The 16391-nt window shown below is 39.9% G+C and overlaps 1 protein-coding gene across 3 annotated transcripts in view; it reads left to right on the forward strand.

Annotated features, from left to right (window-relative positions):
• Positions 1–16391, forward strand: part of MAP2K6 (mitogen-activated protein kinase kinase 6) — a 117372-nt gene that overhangs the window by 81666 nt on the left and 19315 nt on the right. For all 3 annotated transcript variants that reach the window (XM_058561447.1, XM_058561449.1, XM_058561448.1), the window contains exons 3-10: positions 1303–1351; positions 1946–2059; positions 3382–3501; positions 4333–4449; positions 5128–5179; positions 7795–7922; positions 8732–8809; positions 9984–10123. In XM_058561447.1, the coding sequence (XP_058417430.1) occupies positions 1303–1351; positions 1946–2059; positions 3382–3501; positions 4333–4449; positions 5128–5179; positions 7795–7922; positions 8732–8809; positions 9984–10123 (798 nt within the window). The remainder of the gene's footprint in view (positions 1–1302; positions 1352–1945; positions 2060–3381; positions 3502–4332; positions 4450–5127; positions 5180–7794; positions 7923–8731; positions 8810–9983; positions 10124–16391) is intronic.

Consider the following 16391-nt stretch of genomic DNA (forward strand, 5'->3'; position numbering starts at 1 on the left):
CCTAGTCCTTGGTTTTAAGTTAGTAGAGAAAAATTTTAAGTATTCTATGCATATCAAAGGGTTTTGGAGGTGAGAGAAGGCTTGCCATTAAAACTTTAGATTCGTGTTTATACGTGTATTTATATTCCTACTTTTTCCTTATTGTTTTATTTACTTAGTCAGTTTCAGCAAAAGGGGAAGAATTATAATAAATTAGAGTTGGGGAAAATCGTCACTGGCAAAGGATTCTTTTCTCTCTTCCTTTCATCTTCCCTTGTATTTTTCTAGAGATAATTCTGGCATGGAATGTCCCTTCAGGGAGACCTGAGGGTCTCTTTGGTCACTCTTTGTTCTGGCAGCACCAGGATTCTTTAGCCTCTAGTTGCTTTCTTTGTTTGATCATATTAACAGTATGTTTCTTAGCATTTACTGCTTTTGTTGTGATACTTTTGGTGCATTTATTTCAAGAAAATGCTTTTCTATGTTTCTAGTTAGGTGCACAGCCAAAGCTGAACATCTTTTTCTTGAGTGGATTGATATAACTGGGTAGCAATGAAGTAGCAGAAATAAATACACATGAAGGGACTATGTGCTCTCTCTTATGGAGACACAAAATCAGCCAGCTTCTGGCTGCTGAGATGACCTCTGGCCAGTTTGTACACTAAGTATAGAAGAAATACCACAGCTAGATTAGACAGCCTGGTAGAACAGAAAGCATTCTGATCTGAAAATCAGGAGACCTGGGTTAGTTGTGACCTTGGGCAAGTCACTTCACCTCACGTTTTCCATCTATAAAGGCAAGGACTAGATAGATTTGGAATTCCTATGTTCTATGAATTTTGTGAGTTAACAGAACCCTATACCAATTGTGGTCTCTTTTTTTTAAGCAGTTGTGGAAAACTGGTGGGGTAATTGGACACATTGCTGCTCCTGGATGAAAGAAAAAGTTTCAGGCTTACTAGAACAGTATAATTATCTATATAACAACATACATATGGCTTGTGTTTATTGGATATTTACTATATGCCAGGCATTCTTTTAAGCATTTTACTTGGAATATCTCATTTAATACTCGCTCCTACTCCATGAGGTAGGTATACTGATATCCTCAAAGAAAAAATAGAAGCTCAAATAGATTAAGTAATTTAAACCCAAATGTATTTTATTCAAAATCCCAGACTATTAACACTTTTATGTTGCTTTATTTACTCGTGAACTTTCACCTTATTTCTAAGGAAAAATCTCTCCAGTCGCTTATGATTTGTGAAGGATGTATTTGACTAAATATCTCATGTTTTTTCTTTTCCTCCTTGTCTTTCCTAGGCCACCTCGAGATTTAGACTCCAAAGCTTGCATTTCTATTGGAAGTCAGGTGAGAAAAGTCATGTCTGACAGTTAGTATCTTGGCCATTTTACGTATGTGCTTTCTGACTGGCCATTGAAAGTTTACTTTTTGTAACATACTGTCAGGGGGTGGGTCAAAAAACTTTAAATTTAAACACAGATGGTATGCGGAGCTCTTGCAGTTTTGAATGTTGAATTGAAATCAGGCTATTGTGGTCGTGATAGAAGGTATTTGAGAAGAGTAGATGACTCTCTTTGGGGTACATTCCTCAAGATCCGAGCATAGATCTAGTTGCCATCAGTCAGCAAATGGATTACTCATGTAACTAAGGGGACATGGCTAAAGAACCACTATGTAGACAGCTTACACTGAGCAATTTGGAAGCTGAGTTGGAGTTCTGTATTGCCTGTGACAAGCAGGTGGCATGCTGCGGGAGTCGAAACATCTCCCAGCGCTTCTTGCTTTCAGTGGCTGCTTGGAAAAGCTTCTAGACCAGAAGCTTCTGGACCAGAAATGGAAATAATCGTTAGAACATTGGGAAAAACCAGAGAGAAGACAACGTAGTCTATGTCCAGTTGATTTTTCTCTTTCCTATTGTGTTATTACTGTTCTCTCTTGCAGAACTTTGAGGTGAAGGCGGATGACCTGGAGCCTATAATGGAACTGGGACGAGGTGCGTACGGGGTGGTGGAGAAGATGCGACACGTGCCCAGCGGGCAGATCATGGCGGTGAAGGTAGAGTTGACATTCCCCCAACGTTTTCTATCTGTGGTGTATATGTTTGTCCATCTCAATTGCAGATCAGCTCTTTTCATAGAAGCAAAATAATCTTCAATGGGACGAAACAGAAAAATTATTTGTAGGGAACAATATTTCCCTCCAAATGTGTGTGGAAAATTCTTCCTTGGTGTGAGTTACATCTACTGTTTTTTTTTTTAACTAATAAATGCGACATCCTCCTTTTAATTTTTTATGCAGCCGCCGTGTCATCATTACACTGAAAAGAATTAACAATACTTCCTTAGTGTCCTCTAATACCAGGTCCAAATTGAAATTACCTTGATCGTCTCAAAGTTTTTTTTTTTTTTCTGTTGGTTGTTCAAATCAGAATCCAAACAAAATTCACATGTTGCATTTGGTTGTTATGTCTCTAAATTATCTCCATTTGTGGAAGAAAGGAGGATAAAATACATCTTGAGTGAATTTGCATAATTGTTAGCTGTACAAAGAAATTTAGAATCATTGCATATTTCTTGAGAAGATACTGAAAAGACCTTGGAGAATGACCATCTCTGATGAATGAACAGATCTGGGCCATTCTTAGGAATGTGGGTGGTCAGATGATTTGGATCCCTTTGTTTTTGGAGAATAGAGGTATCTTTCCCTTACTTTGTAGATTTTTCAATTTTTTTTTTTTTTTTGCCAACTCTTTGCTAAGTAGGCAAAAAATGTGAAAGCCTAGTGATATTATATCTTTCCTGTCATTTAATGGCATAGTCATGTTTCTGTAAGGCCACATTTGCTGGTGTGACAGATTTCTCTTCTCTCAGAAGCACTGGGATAGGAATGAATGGTTTCTCCATCTCTGTTTGATTCCTTCCGTTTCCTCTAGCTGTGTCAATTCTCTCACAGTTGCTGTTTAGTCCAAATATTCTTACATGTTCCCAAAGAGGGGCTTTTGGCTTTTTTTTGGAGGACCCTGAAATCAGCCACAAAATAATTAACAGTCTTTGCACTGAACAGACATAATACAGTAAACCAGACTGTTTTTGCAACTTGGAAATACATTCTCAAACATTTGCACACTCTCTAAAATATATTATCAGTTTGCTTCTTACCAGGGATTATTCAGGAAATCAAAGAGTAGCAGTCTTCCTTATTTTTCATTTGTTACAAATAGCTAATCACTTAGGGTAAATATTTGAAAGGTTGTTGCTAGAAGTTGTGCTGTGAATTTTTGTCCTGTTTTCAGGATGGGACTCTTTAAGGTCCCTGCCTTACTAACTGACTCATCCTCAGAGCAGTAACCATAAATTTTTTCATGCATTCCCATTCAGCGGATCCGGGCCACAGTGAATACCCAGGAGCAGAAAAGGCTATTGATGGATTTGGATATTTCCATGAGGACAGTGGACTGTCCTTTTACGGTCACCTTTTATGGCGCACTCTTCCGGGAGGTAGGTGATCCTTCAATTCAAAGTCCGAGGAGAACAGTAACTTGAGAAAGAAGTTACTCTGATCACGTAAATACCATGCGCAGTCACGGCACTCTTTCTTGTTAGACGTGTCCTCTGCAAAGAGTTTTACTCTTGTGCAGTGATGACATGCCCTGGTGCAAGGTTGGCTTGAAATTATGGTATTTTCAAATGTGTTTAGCCCTTTTAAAGATGCTGAGGCTCCCCTTCTCCTTTCTGTTTTGGTTTGTCTATGTTGGCAGAACTGTCTATATCAATTGTCTGTACACTGATTTGGATAGATTCTTTCAAATCTGAAATACTCCGGTCTTTTGGCCACTTGATAAGCTTCATGTAGCCTTGTGTACCATGTAGGTTTACATTTACCTCTGCTCTACCTCTGCTTTCACGTTACCATTATATGGATTATGATGCTTCACCTCACTCTTAAAACCAGCCTTTTGATGAACTGTTGCCAGTGCTCTGTGTGGGAAGTCAGACGTGGAGTAGGCATCTACACTTATCTCGCAGAGAGCAGTAACAGTCAAGGCTTGGATTTCTGGGAGTCTATTGCTTGTAGCAATTAGTACTTAGATCCTAGTTTTCGTTAAGGAGTAGGTGATCACATGCAAGTTCTGCGTGGCCGTCTGCTGGTTTGCTCTTTGGAGATAATCTTGCTTGTTTATAAATTCCTTTGGAATCTTGAAGGAAAACTCTACATTTCCTCCAAAAACACAAGCAAGAAATAGTCAGTTTTTCCTGACAGGTGTTAACTGTTTCCTCTTTTTCCCTTTTCCATCCTCTCTAACAATCTCTGAACCAATCGGTATCCAGGGTGATGTTTGGATCTGCATGGAGCTCATGGATACATCGCTAGATAAATTCTACAAACAAGTGATTGATAAAGGCCAAACAATTCCAGAGGACATCTTAGGGAAAATAGCAGTTTCTGTGAGTACATCATGAATCCTACTACAAAGAGAATCTGAGAAGGCTGGGTCTTATGTGTCCTCGTACCCCCAGTATGAAGAAACACTGCCTGGACCATAGCTCCCGTCTAGTACATGTCTGTTGAATGCATGAGTGCATCTGTGGTGGGATAAATGAATGCTTTTCTTTCTGAGCATTATGTAGAAGATTCTAGCCCTGACTTGGTTTTTGGTAAACTCTCAGTTAAAGTGCCTCAAGGCAGTGCATTCATCTGCTATGACCACGTTCCTGGTGTCTATATTCTGATATTAGTTTATTTTGATTTTCATTTGTAGATTTTTAAGTGTTTTCTTAGGACGAATAGGCACTGAAGGAAGCAGAAGAAAATAAAATGAAATGAAGGGCTGCTCCCTATGGCTATTGAGGTTCAGGAGGGTGAAGAGAAAAAAATGCTGGAGGCCAAATGAAAAACAAGATATATGAGTGAGACATTCTCTCTGCTATAAGATATAGTCCTCTCTGGTGCGCGGAGCCCAATTTGTGTAACTTCCTGTGTATTTTCCTGGATAGGACCATGACTATGTGAGGAAATACTTCACCTTGTGACCTTAAGCCAGGGACAATAAACTTGTATATACTTAACATTCAATGTCTTTCCAGTGATGGGGGAAATAAATCTATCTTGTGTTTCTCTTGCAGATTGTAAAAGCATTAGAACATTTACACAGTAAACTCTCTGTCATTCATCGAGGTAAGCATCCATGGAACTGCCTTGGCTGTTCCTTTTATAAAGTTCATTTCTTTTACCAGAGTTTGTTTTTTCCCCCGTCCAATGGATGGAAGTGAAATTGAGTCAGGCGAGAGAACTGAGGGGTTTTCCTTTGGGACTGAATTGCAAATCACATATGTAGCTGTTCTCTATCTTGTGTGAGCACATCAGATGCCATGGGCTTTATGTTGCACCTAAATTGAATCTAGAATACCTGTTACCAAGCAGAGCTGTGGGATTACCCCCACTGAGAATGTTAGAGAATAGGATAAAAAATCATCTAGTGTTGGCCATCACCTGGGAGCTTGTTAGAAAAATAGAATCATGGGTCCCAAAACCAGCTGAATTAGAATCTGCATTTTAACAAGATTCCCAGGTAATTCTTGCACATTAAAGTGTGAAAAGTTCTGGTATAAAGCATAGCCCTTTCAGACAGCAGGAGGCCGGATAAGATGAAAAAATTGGTAGATTTGCCTCTTCCTCCACTCCCTCCTTCCCTTTCTTCCCTCCTATTGACTTGTTATCTCTTTGTCCATCCATCCATCCATCCACCCATATATGCATTCTTCCATCTTTCATCCATCCGTTTATCTTTTATAATCATTTTCCCAGCATTTATACAGTACTGTATTTATACAGCACTATAATAGAAGCCCTAAGAGGTATCTGAAAGAAAACATATTCTGATTAAAATTCTACATAGGGAAAGAAGACAATACAACAAACACATGAGAAAAAAAAAAACAGATTAGAAATATGAAAGTACCAAATATGGAAGTAGAATAGGTAGAATATAAAACAAGGAAATGATTCGCACTGGGTGACTACAGTCAAGGAAAGCTTCTTGGAAGAGATATGCTCAACCAGCTCTTTGGAAGAATTAATGGAAAGTATTGATAGCTAATAGGGCATTGTGATTTGATAATTCTTAAACTCTCTGAGCCTGAAAATAATGTAAAATGCTTCAAACAGTATGCCTATTATGATTGTTATTATCATTATTAATTGTTATTATTAAAAATTGGAAAAATAGGAAGGAGGAAGAGGAGGAGAAGAAAGTGGGAAGGAATCAAACAGGAAGACAGATGTGGATTACCCACAAATGTGAAACCTATTTTTAAGGGTTTATTTCAAAATTATGAAATATTTCATTCATATTGGAGAATGTATATCAAGTATAACAAATAAAATGAAATTTGTATATCTGCCATTCAGTTTCAGGGAAAAATTATAAAGGATAATTTTTGAAGTTTTAGAATTACTTATTTCTTCTGATTACATGTCCTTTGTGAAAAAAATTAACTGTAATTTCGAATTCCATTATCCAAAGATAACAAGAGTTCATCTCCTTGGGGGGTGTGGGTAGGTGTGTGACATCTTTTCAGGCTGAAGCATTCATTTAAGAATTGTTCAGTAATACCCCTTCATCCCTATGTGTATTCTGTGACCGGCTTTGTGATCTGGAATATCTGAGTTTATGATGAGTTACCCTATGTGATCTCTGACATACCTCTTGCAGAAGCTTCAATTAAAATTGATGGCTTTGGGGGCCGGCCTGATGGCGTAGCAATTAAGTGTATGTGCTCTGCTTCGGCGGTCCGGGGTTTGCAGGTTCGGATCCCGGTCATGCAGCGACACACTGCTTATCAAGCCATGCTGTGGCAGTGTCCCATATAAAGTAGAGGAAGATGGGCATGGATGTTAGCCCAGGGCCAATCTTCCTGAGGAAAAAAGAGGAGGATTGGTATCGGATGTTAGCTCAGGGCTAACCTTACTCATTAAAAAAGAAAAAAATTGGTGGCTTTGATTATGTTTGTTGTATTGTTATGTCGTAGTCTGCCTTTTCATTCCACGATTTATTACTCCTACACTAAATGTGCAATAGATCATTATGAACTGGGCTTTTTAAAAAATTATTTTATTGTCATAAGAACACTTAACATGAGATCTACCCTCATAATGAATTTGTAAGTGTATAATATAGTATTGTTCATTGTAGGTACAATGTTGTACAGAAGATCTCTAGAACTTATTCATCTTGGATAATAGAGACTATGCCTATAGAACTGGGCATTTGATTTGGTAATAATTTTTTAAGTTCTTCTACAGTCATGTACCGCGTAACAACATTTCAGTCAACAGTGGACCGCAGATGCAACGGTGGTCCTATACGATGAGTACCATATAGCCTGGGTGTGTAGTAGGCTATACCATCTAGGTTTGTGTAAGTACATTCTATGATGTTCGCACAATGACGAAATCACCCAACAACACATTTCTCAGAACATATCCTCATCGTTAAGTGATGTATGACCGTATATGTATGGAGGCAATGAAGATGACAAATTAAATACAGTAGACGGTTCTTTCCATTGATGGATTCACAATCCTACACAAAGGACAAAACATGAAATAGAAAATCAAGTTGAAAGCGATAGGTATATGCCTGTGAGGCGAGGATGGCAGTTACTTCTGTGTTGGGCCTCGTCAGGAAAGGAAGGTGAAGGAGAAATGGAGATAACAGGCCCTCTGGTGGCCCAGAGATAAAGCTTCAAAGCAGGCTGGGATGATGGGCTCCTGGTTCTTCTTGCTTTCAGATGTCAAGCCTTCCAACGTGCTGATCAATGCTCTGGGCCAAGTGAAGATGTGCGATTTTGGAATCAGCGGCTACCTTGTAGACTCTGTTGCTAAAACTATTGACGCAGGATGCAAACCATACATGGCTGTAAGTACAGCAGCTGGGGGTGGCATCTGAGAATGGAATTGCTGGCAAACCATCCCAGGAAATAGGAAATGGATGGCCACAGAGGGAAAACTGAAATGTGCCTAAGATGCAAGAAATACTCTGCATCTTCTTTTTTCTTAAGTATTTCCTGTCTGAAATCCTTAGTCACTTGCTTCATATGTATTATTTTTTAAAAATCAAGTAAAGAGGTATATTATTTGAAAAACCGTGTAAGTAATACATACAGCCCACACAGTCAAACAAGTCGGTTAGGTTAGTCCTCATGGCTATGAAGGTTCTTTGCCATTAGCAGAGACTTGGGACTCTCTTTAACTTAAGGGACTTGACTTTATTCTATTTGGAAATGAACTTGTGCTTGGAGTTAAAAAGCTTCCTGTCCATGTTTAGCTAAAAGTTGTTTAGGTCTATTAACACCAGACAGTAGCCCAGTGACTCTTGTTGATTCTTTTTACTGAGCTCTGGACTGTTGTGATTTTAAACAAGGGAAATTCTAGGCTGGCAAAGTAGCTTTATAGTGTATATCCTGTTTCTTCTTAAGGCGAAATTGAAACTAGTTTTGAATTGTGAGGGGACTTTGATCCGTTACTGTCTCCAAGAAAAGACTAATGTAGAATGAGGAAAGTCCCATGGAGATGTTGATATTTATTGTAGTTAGTGAGTCTTCTTGGCCTGGGAGGCACGTTAACAGCTTAAAACAACTCGCTTGGCAGCTGGTGCCACCCCCACCCCCAGAGATGTTGTTGAGCTAAGAATGTCATCTCAGTTGTCTTTTTCTGTCTCCTTTCCAGCCTGAAAGAATAAACCCAGAGCTCAACCAGAAGGGATACAGTGTGAAGTCTGACATTTGGAGTCTGGGCATCACAATGGTAGTGTGTGATAATCATCGCAGACTATGAGGTTCTGGGCATGAAGCTGAAATGGGGCGGACTTTGAGACCAAGAGGCAAACGCCCTAAATGCTGGTCTTCAGCATCCTTTCATGCCTGAGATAGCAGGAGAATTTGAGTGACAATTGTTTCAGTGTGATGTAGTAGAAATATTGAACTGGGATTGGGCAAACCCAGTTTCTCTCTTCATTCTACTTCTACCTAGTTGTATGCCCTTGAGTGACTAATGGAGGCACGTGGACTGTGTTACTGTCCCCATCTGTAAAATGAGAGGGTCTGACTATAGTTCCTGATAGTTTTCCTTACAGTTTAAAATTAAATTATTCTAATCCAGGCAGGAAGAAGCTTAAGTGACTCAAAGAGTGCTAATATGTGTGGACCCTGATAGAGCCATGTTATCCAGGACATGGGCTACGCTTCCCAGAATACGGTCCTGGTGGAAGTCTTGGCCAGTGAGGTCAAGTATAGCCAAAAGACATGGTAACAAATAGGATAATTTTCTTAGGCACAGCCTTAAAGTTATACAATTAGTCTCTTATTCATAACTTTGACGATCATAAATTTTTAGTCTATCACCAAGGTCTGGAATTATCTGCTGTGGTCTTGGCTCCTTCCCAGCACAGCAGCTGATTAAATCCCGTGAGTTATTTCACATCCTTGCCCAGAATACATGTGATCTTCTAATGGCAAAGTGGCCTTACTCAAATCCAAAAAAAGATCAGTCATTTGGTCCAAGGGTGTTTTTTTTGTTCATTCTAGCAAGGGACCTGCAGATGGCAGCAGAGGTACAGCTCTGTAAAATCTTAGGGTGAGAATTATTTTTCAGACCAAACATTTGAAAACCTGGTTGCTTTCCATCCTGAAGTTTCACACTGCTGGCTTACAATTTTATTAAGTGTCACAGTGGGTTTTAGTGAGGACCCAGTTTTAAATAGGCTTAAATGGCTGTCTCTACTAAGATAGTATTTGAAAATCCCTAGCACTAGGAATTGGGAGCAAAATGCTGGGAAACCTATTATTAGCTAATTTTTCCCCCAAATTTTACTTGAACTTCACCTTGTATTTCCCTCTCATTCTCCTGGAACAAAACACAGTAGGTTCCCTAAAGTAGCCCTATTTAAGCTGTTATCTCCTTGTGTTCCTCTCCCCTCTAGATTGAGTTGGCCATCCTTCGGTTTCCCTATGATTCATGGGGAACCCCTTTTCAGCAGCTCAAACAGGTGGTAGAGGAGCCATCACCGCAACTCCCGGCAGACAAGTTCTCTGAAGAGTTTGTTGACTTTACCTCACAGTGGTAAGAGAGCCTCATTTCCCAGATGCCAATGTTAAGGAAGAAGAGGAGTTCTCATGAATTTCCTCCATCAGTTTTAATCCATTATGCATACATTCACTCCAAAAGCATTTATGGAATGTGCCCCCGAAGCTGGAGAAACAAAGATGCCTCTATCCCAATGCCTGCCCTCCTGGAGCTCAAAGTCAAGTAGAAGAGTCTCATCAATCAATAATTACAGTGCAGTATGGCAAGTCCAGTGATGGAGATATGCATAGGGTATTGGGGGAACTCAGAGGAAAAGCATTAGGATAGAGTTTCTCGAGAAGGTAAATCCTGAGCTGAGGCCATGTGAAGTATTTTCCAAGTGAAAGAGAAGTAGAGGAGGGAAAGGTATTCCCAGCAGAAGGAACATCGTGCATCGTGTCACAAAAGTGAGAAACTCCTTTATGAGGGCGATAAGTAATTTGATGTTAGAGCATCAAGGAAAGGTGGTAGGACCCACTGGAGGATAAGGGATGGGACATAGATAAGACACAGAGAGGAGAAGACAGTAGGTAGTTTGAGAGTGTTAATTAGTTACTTAGAGGCCTTGCAAAGTAGTTCTAGTGTTTTTCAGGCTGCCTCCTATGCAACACTGGATAACTGTGGATATACTTGCCCGTGAGGGGACAATAGACAGTATTGGGGGTTTGAGAAGGGAATATAAAGAAAGTTGGAGTGGAAAGATGGAAGGAGTCAGACTTATTCTTTAAACTTTGTTTTTGTGGCAATTGCCAGTGGAATCGAGGAAATTAGGGGAGGGGATAATTTTCTCCAGAAAACTGAGTGATTTGTCTGCATAGCAACCATGATGCTTAGCATAACTTGATACTAATAAACGTTGCAAGTGCTGCTGGAAGAGGATACCAAAAGAAAAGTACAAAATGGAGCCAGGTTAGTTTATTTGGGCATCCTGCAGGAGCAGATGAGAAATGGGAAGAAGGGGAATCCGAGATGGTGACAAATCCAGCTGTGACCCTTGGAGAGGAGCAGCTCTTGCTCAGAGAGGCCACTTGCTGCTGAGGAAGGGGTGGACCTCTGAAGACTGTTTGATAGTACAGTTTCCTCAAGGTTATCATTCCTTGGCCTCCATGCTCTTCGGAAGAAGCATTTGGAATGCAGCTTTTATTGGGAAACATGATGAGACAAAACAATGGTCTGTTGCTTGTGAAACGAAGGCCTCTTGGACCTTTTGTTAGGGCTAGTCCCCACGTTACCTCTGGCACTTTTACCTAATGGTATATGAAACTGGCTTACTATTATTTGTTTTGTTTTAATTTTGGCTGAATTGCCAGAGAGGGACTGGAGCACTAGGCTCTAGTACTAGTGTTGTTGGTTGACTCTTAATATGTGCTTCCTCTGGGCTACTATGTCCTCCTATCTGCCCTCCTTGAGCGAGTGTGCTGGAGGTGGTGGTACCCCAGCCAGGTTGAGATGGGCTCATGATTTTGCCTTCTGGATTCAAGAACTTGTTTTTTGGTTTTTTCCTTATCCTCAAATGTTTAAAGGTCGCATAGGAAAAGGGATGAGTCACCTTGGATAGTTCAGCCCAGTAGTTCTCAAGAGGGGGTGGTAATGGAGAAGGATCTTATCTAGGAAGTCTTTTCAAACGCTCCTCCCTATAAGCTCTCTCTCCTACCTGTCCCCTTTTCCCGAGAGGCTGGATACTTCAGAAAACTTTGGTAAGAACAAGGCTGGTGTGCAGAGTTTGAGAAAGCTGGGCCACCTGTTGGGAGCCACTAGTTTAATCCAATAGTTCTCACTCTGTCTGCTCCTTTATAAAACTCAAGAGAGCTTTCAAATACACTGTTGCCTGGGCCTCACCCTCGGAGACTCTGATTTAATTGGTCTGGGGAGGGTCCTGAATATCAGTATTTTTCAAATGTTTTCAAACCATTCTACTGTAGAGCTGGAGTGAGAACCCCTAATTTAGACCTGTAATCTGTGGACCTGCTATAACTACTTCCTGTTCAAAAGCTGCTTTTCTTCTATCATTTATTTAAAAAATCGTTTAATTACTTTATTTTGCTTTCACCAAAGTATATTTTTCTCTTACGTAGACTTTCCCCTAAAGAACCAGGGCATTAAAGCTTTTTATAGATTTTTAAAGAATGAAAACCTTGAAAAATAAATGCTTTCTAATTTTAATGTACGCATACATATATGGACATTCCAGATACTTGTATTCTTGCTATTTTATAGCGACCACTCCATGCCTACCCTCGCCCCCAGAATACTCCTAGTCTCTTCATGGCTGCCCCTACGGTCTTCATTTCCCTCTTGTTTTCTCTCAGTTTTAGTCCCAGCTACTATAGTTTATTAATTGAAAAACTTTGAGCCATAGACATTTTCCAGCTTTTCTGGAACCATTGGTTTGGTTAATTCTGTTAATTCTGTATCATTTCATTTGCATTCAAGTCAGCCAGACTGGTTTGCTTATGGGGTTTACTAAAAAAAATAATAATAATAGAAACAAAACTCAAATCACTTTAAGTTGCTAAAGAATAAATTTTTCTTCAGACTTTCAGTGTTGTAGCTCCTGTAGAATCTGATACTTAAGAATATCAATTGTGTAAAGTAGTGAGTCATTTTTGTTGGTATGAGAATTGGGAAATAGGAGGGGAGCATTAATTCTGAATTTTATGAGCATTCTTACTTATCCTCAGATGGGTTTTTTAAGAGTATGGGCTCTCCTATTTCAGATGCGAAGTCAATAGTTTTTTGCCTACCATAAACCACCAATATATTTTCTTTAAAACTCCATAGTATGAACATTATTTTGAAGTCAACTGAGTTGGAAAAGTTGTCTAGAAAAAAAGTTGTCAAGAAATGGTGCTGATTTTTTTTTAGATTTTATGAATGGCTTAGATCTTTATGGAAGCAACTTTATTTTTCATATGTATTAGTGTACAGATACAGACCTGCCCCCATTCGCAGTCTAGTTACTTCACTTGTGTTTTTACTGCCAGCTTTAAGTTTGATCTGGAGCTGGGTGGAAAGAGTGGAAAAATGATTATTACTTAAAGAACACTTCTTCTATCTCTTGATGAAGAGAAGGATATAGCCTATGAGTATAACTCCCTTTTATAGTTGTTTCTCCATTTTCCTAAGTATAAAGCTATATTTTTGAGACCAATTTTCATAAAAGGACCCTTTTTTGAGTGACCTCCAATGTTTGTTTTTTTTTGTATTTTTATGACATGGTCAGGCTATGATCCTTCAAGACTTCTCAAAAAGTCCCAACTCTTTGTGGTAAGTTGGGAAAGGGGACTGTCGATTTGGAAAGTGAAAAATTTAATCTCAAATTTCGAGATAGATACATCTATGTTTTTATGTCCTACTACTCCTTTGGGCTAAATGTAGAACTAGAAGAAAAAGGGTACATTCTCCATGTTTCGTGGGATGCATCCTACCGAAGCATTTGATGACATCGCAGTGCTGCTGCACACTGTACACCTTCATCCAGGGAATCAGCTTGGTGCCCACTCTCCTCTGATCGCTGCTTGTCTGTTGACAGTAAATCGTGGTTTGTGGGGTGGAGTAGAGAGCACTTACGGGCTATCGCCATCATACCCAAGGTCAGATCTAGAGCCCAGAGGTCCAGCTGCTGTCTTTTCTTTTGCAGTAAATGAGAAAAACGTTATCCTCAGGGTGAGGGAGTGGCGGGGAAGAAAGTTAAGGCATTTATTTCTTATGAACTTGAAGGAAAAAACCCAGTGATTTCTTACAAACCCTTCCTTTCTGTACTTATTTTGAAATAGGACTAACAAATGACATTTGCTTCTTCCCGTACCCGTGGCTTTCTTATTATCATAGGGATTTCAGAGAGTTCCTGGAGTAGATGATGCTGACCATGTAGGTCTTGCTTTGGGATTCCTAATAGAGAAGTTGGACAGAAAAGCCTTACATTCCAGGCCTGCAGAAGGGTTAACAAATGAGTTTCTCAAAAAAATGGAATCTTAACAGGCTTACATTTTTCACCCTAACCTCTTCCTATAGGTTCACAGGCTTGGGGACTGAAGGAAGTTGCTGGAAACCAACTGCTGGGTGCCAAAACAGCTCGACTTCCTTTTTGCTTTTCCTTTAGGCCTATTTAAGAGGCTCAGTGCCCAGCTGACCAGCCTGATGGCATGTTGGAGTGTGTTGGAGGCCCACCCAGACATTGATACTGTCTGACTCAGAGGAACTAGTATAAAATGGAGACAATCAAATATAGTTCCCAGCTTGTTCAGGAAGGACAGTAAAAAGAGTCACTGGGTATTTATTTAGCTTATGACAAATGTATGGCTTGAGAGGCGCAAATGTGTTTTTATTCTGTGGATGCACCAAATAGCCCTTCTTGGAAATGATCAGGGAGAATTCAAATAGGCAGAAATCCTCTGGTCAGCACAAGCTTCAAGTTAGCAATTCTCAAGACAGCATGAAGCTGGGTTTTAGTGTCAGCTACGGTCAGGAGCGTGTGTTGTGGCATTTGGAAGAGGAATTATGGCAGTTAGCTAATTGCACACTTGAAAATGACAAGCCACTTGAAAATTCAAAAGTCTGACTCAAATCCAAAGAGAAATTGGTGTAGCTTTGAACTGCACAGTTGTTATTTTATACTGAATTTCAAGCACTTCCTATTAAACATGGAAAATTTGCCTTTTCCCCTAACCTTATCCTGAGTATTTTGCTATTCTTAGCCCATGTTTTGAAGTGTTCTTGATTTAAAAGATGGAGAGAATGGGTTATCAGCTATATTAATTTGATAAACAGCCTTGGTTTGCTGTGTAAGTATTTTCCATCAATACTCTGCAGTAGTGCTTGTGGTAAATTTTGAGTTTTCTAATCAGGGGCCATAAGTCAAGAAATCGCCTCTTGGCCAGCCATCTCTGAGATTCCAGGAATCCTTAACGCTTTCGATGCATCAAGATGGGGTACTTTCCCCACATTTTCTTTAAATAGATTAAAAAATAGTTCTGGAGAAATTTTCATAAACTGTTCCACAAGGGAAAAGATAAGACATCCTAACTTTGAGGACCTTTCCTCAAAAAATGGAAGTATTTAAGTTCTTCTACCTGGTAAGAAGAGTCTTATTTTGTTATCGACTAAATAGAAGATCAAAAACCAACAATATCACAAAGATCTCTGGTTAGTAAAAGAGGCCACTGTTTTAACATTAGAGAAACAAGCTTTTCTTCCTAACTCTCATTCCTTTGCTTCCGTTGTTGACCAATGAAAGCTGGTCATGGAAAGGTGGGTCGTGGTCCTCAAGGAGAATATTTCAGAGTCAATACAGAGTTAGGGTCTGATGACTGACTAACGTTCCACCTAAATAGAGACACCTGAAATCAAGCACTTGAATATCGAGTGTGGATTTAATGTTGCATTTGTGCTTTTCAGTATTGACTTGAGCACATTGAATTGTTCAGATTATAGAGAAGACTTGCTGGTTTTTGATTTGGTTTGAACAATAGCTGGAAATTCAAGGCTTTTGTACATTAGCCTGTTTGTTTTTTTACTAGGGTCTATGTGCAAGTCAGCAAAGCTCCTGGGATCACATGTCTGCTGTGTTTCATTCTAGGTGAACTAGCTCTTGAACTTAGGAAAAAAAACCTTTTGCTTCCTGGAGCGGGCATAGGGAGGGGCAGCAGTGGCGAGAATGTGCCCAAATGACAGATGAATCAGCTGAAGATGCTTCTAAGTGAATTTCATCTCAGAGAAGGGGATAGGCGGTAGCAGCAAGGAGGAATGCCCTAGTACACATTGCTGAGGGTTTCTCACCCTCAGCACTAATGACATTTTGGACTGGATCATTCTTTGTTGTGGGGAACTTTGTAGGATGTTTAGCAACATCCCTGGCCTCTACCTATTAGGTACCAGTGTCACCCCCCCTACAACCATTTGTGTCAACCGAAAATGCCTCTAGACATTGCCCAATATCCCCTGGAGGGCAAAATCCTCTGCAGTTGAGATTCGCCAATGGAGCCCTAGAAAATCTCAGGGTATAGGTACACACAGTCATAAGGGGGAGTTCCAAGTGTCATTCATTTCACTCAGGCACACCCTCCCATATCAATCTGACTCTGACAGTTGATAATTCCTCCTTCTAATTCGCTCTTATTTTTATCCTCAGTTGAGATTAAACTTTCTCTCATAGGTTGTCTGGTCACTGAGGTCACTAGGCCCTAGATCTGCCCTCAGTTCCAAGTTGAAACTTCTCTCCTCACATCTACCTGTACCCTGTCTCAGGTTCCCTGGCTTCTGCCCG

This window comes from Diceros bicornis, chromosome 18 (genome assembly GCF_020826845.1).
Source record: "Diceros bicornis minor isolate mBicDic1 chromosome 18, mDicBic1.mat.cur, whole genome shotgun sequence".
Classification (NCBI taxonomy): Eukaryota; Metazoa; Chordata; class Mammalia; order Perissodactyla; family Rhinocerotidae; genus Diceros; species Diceros bicornis.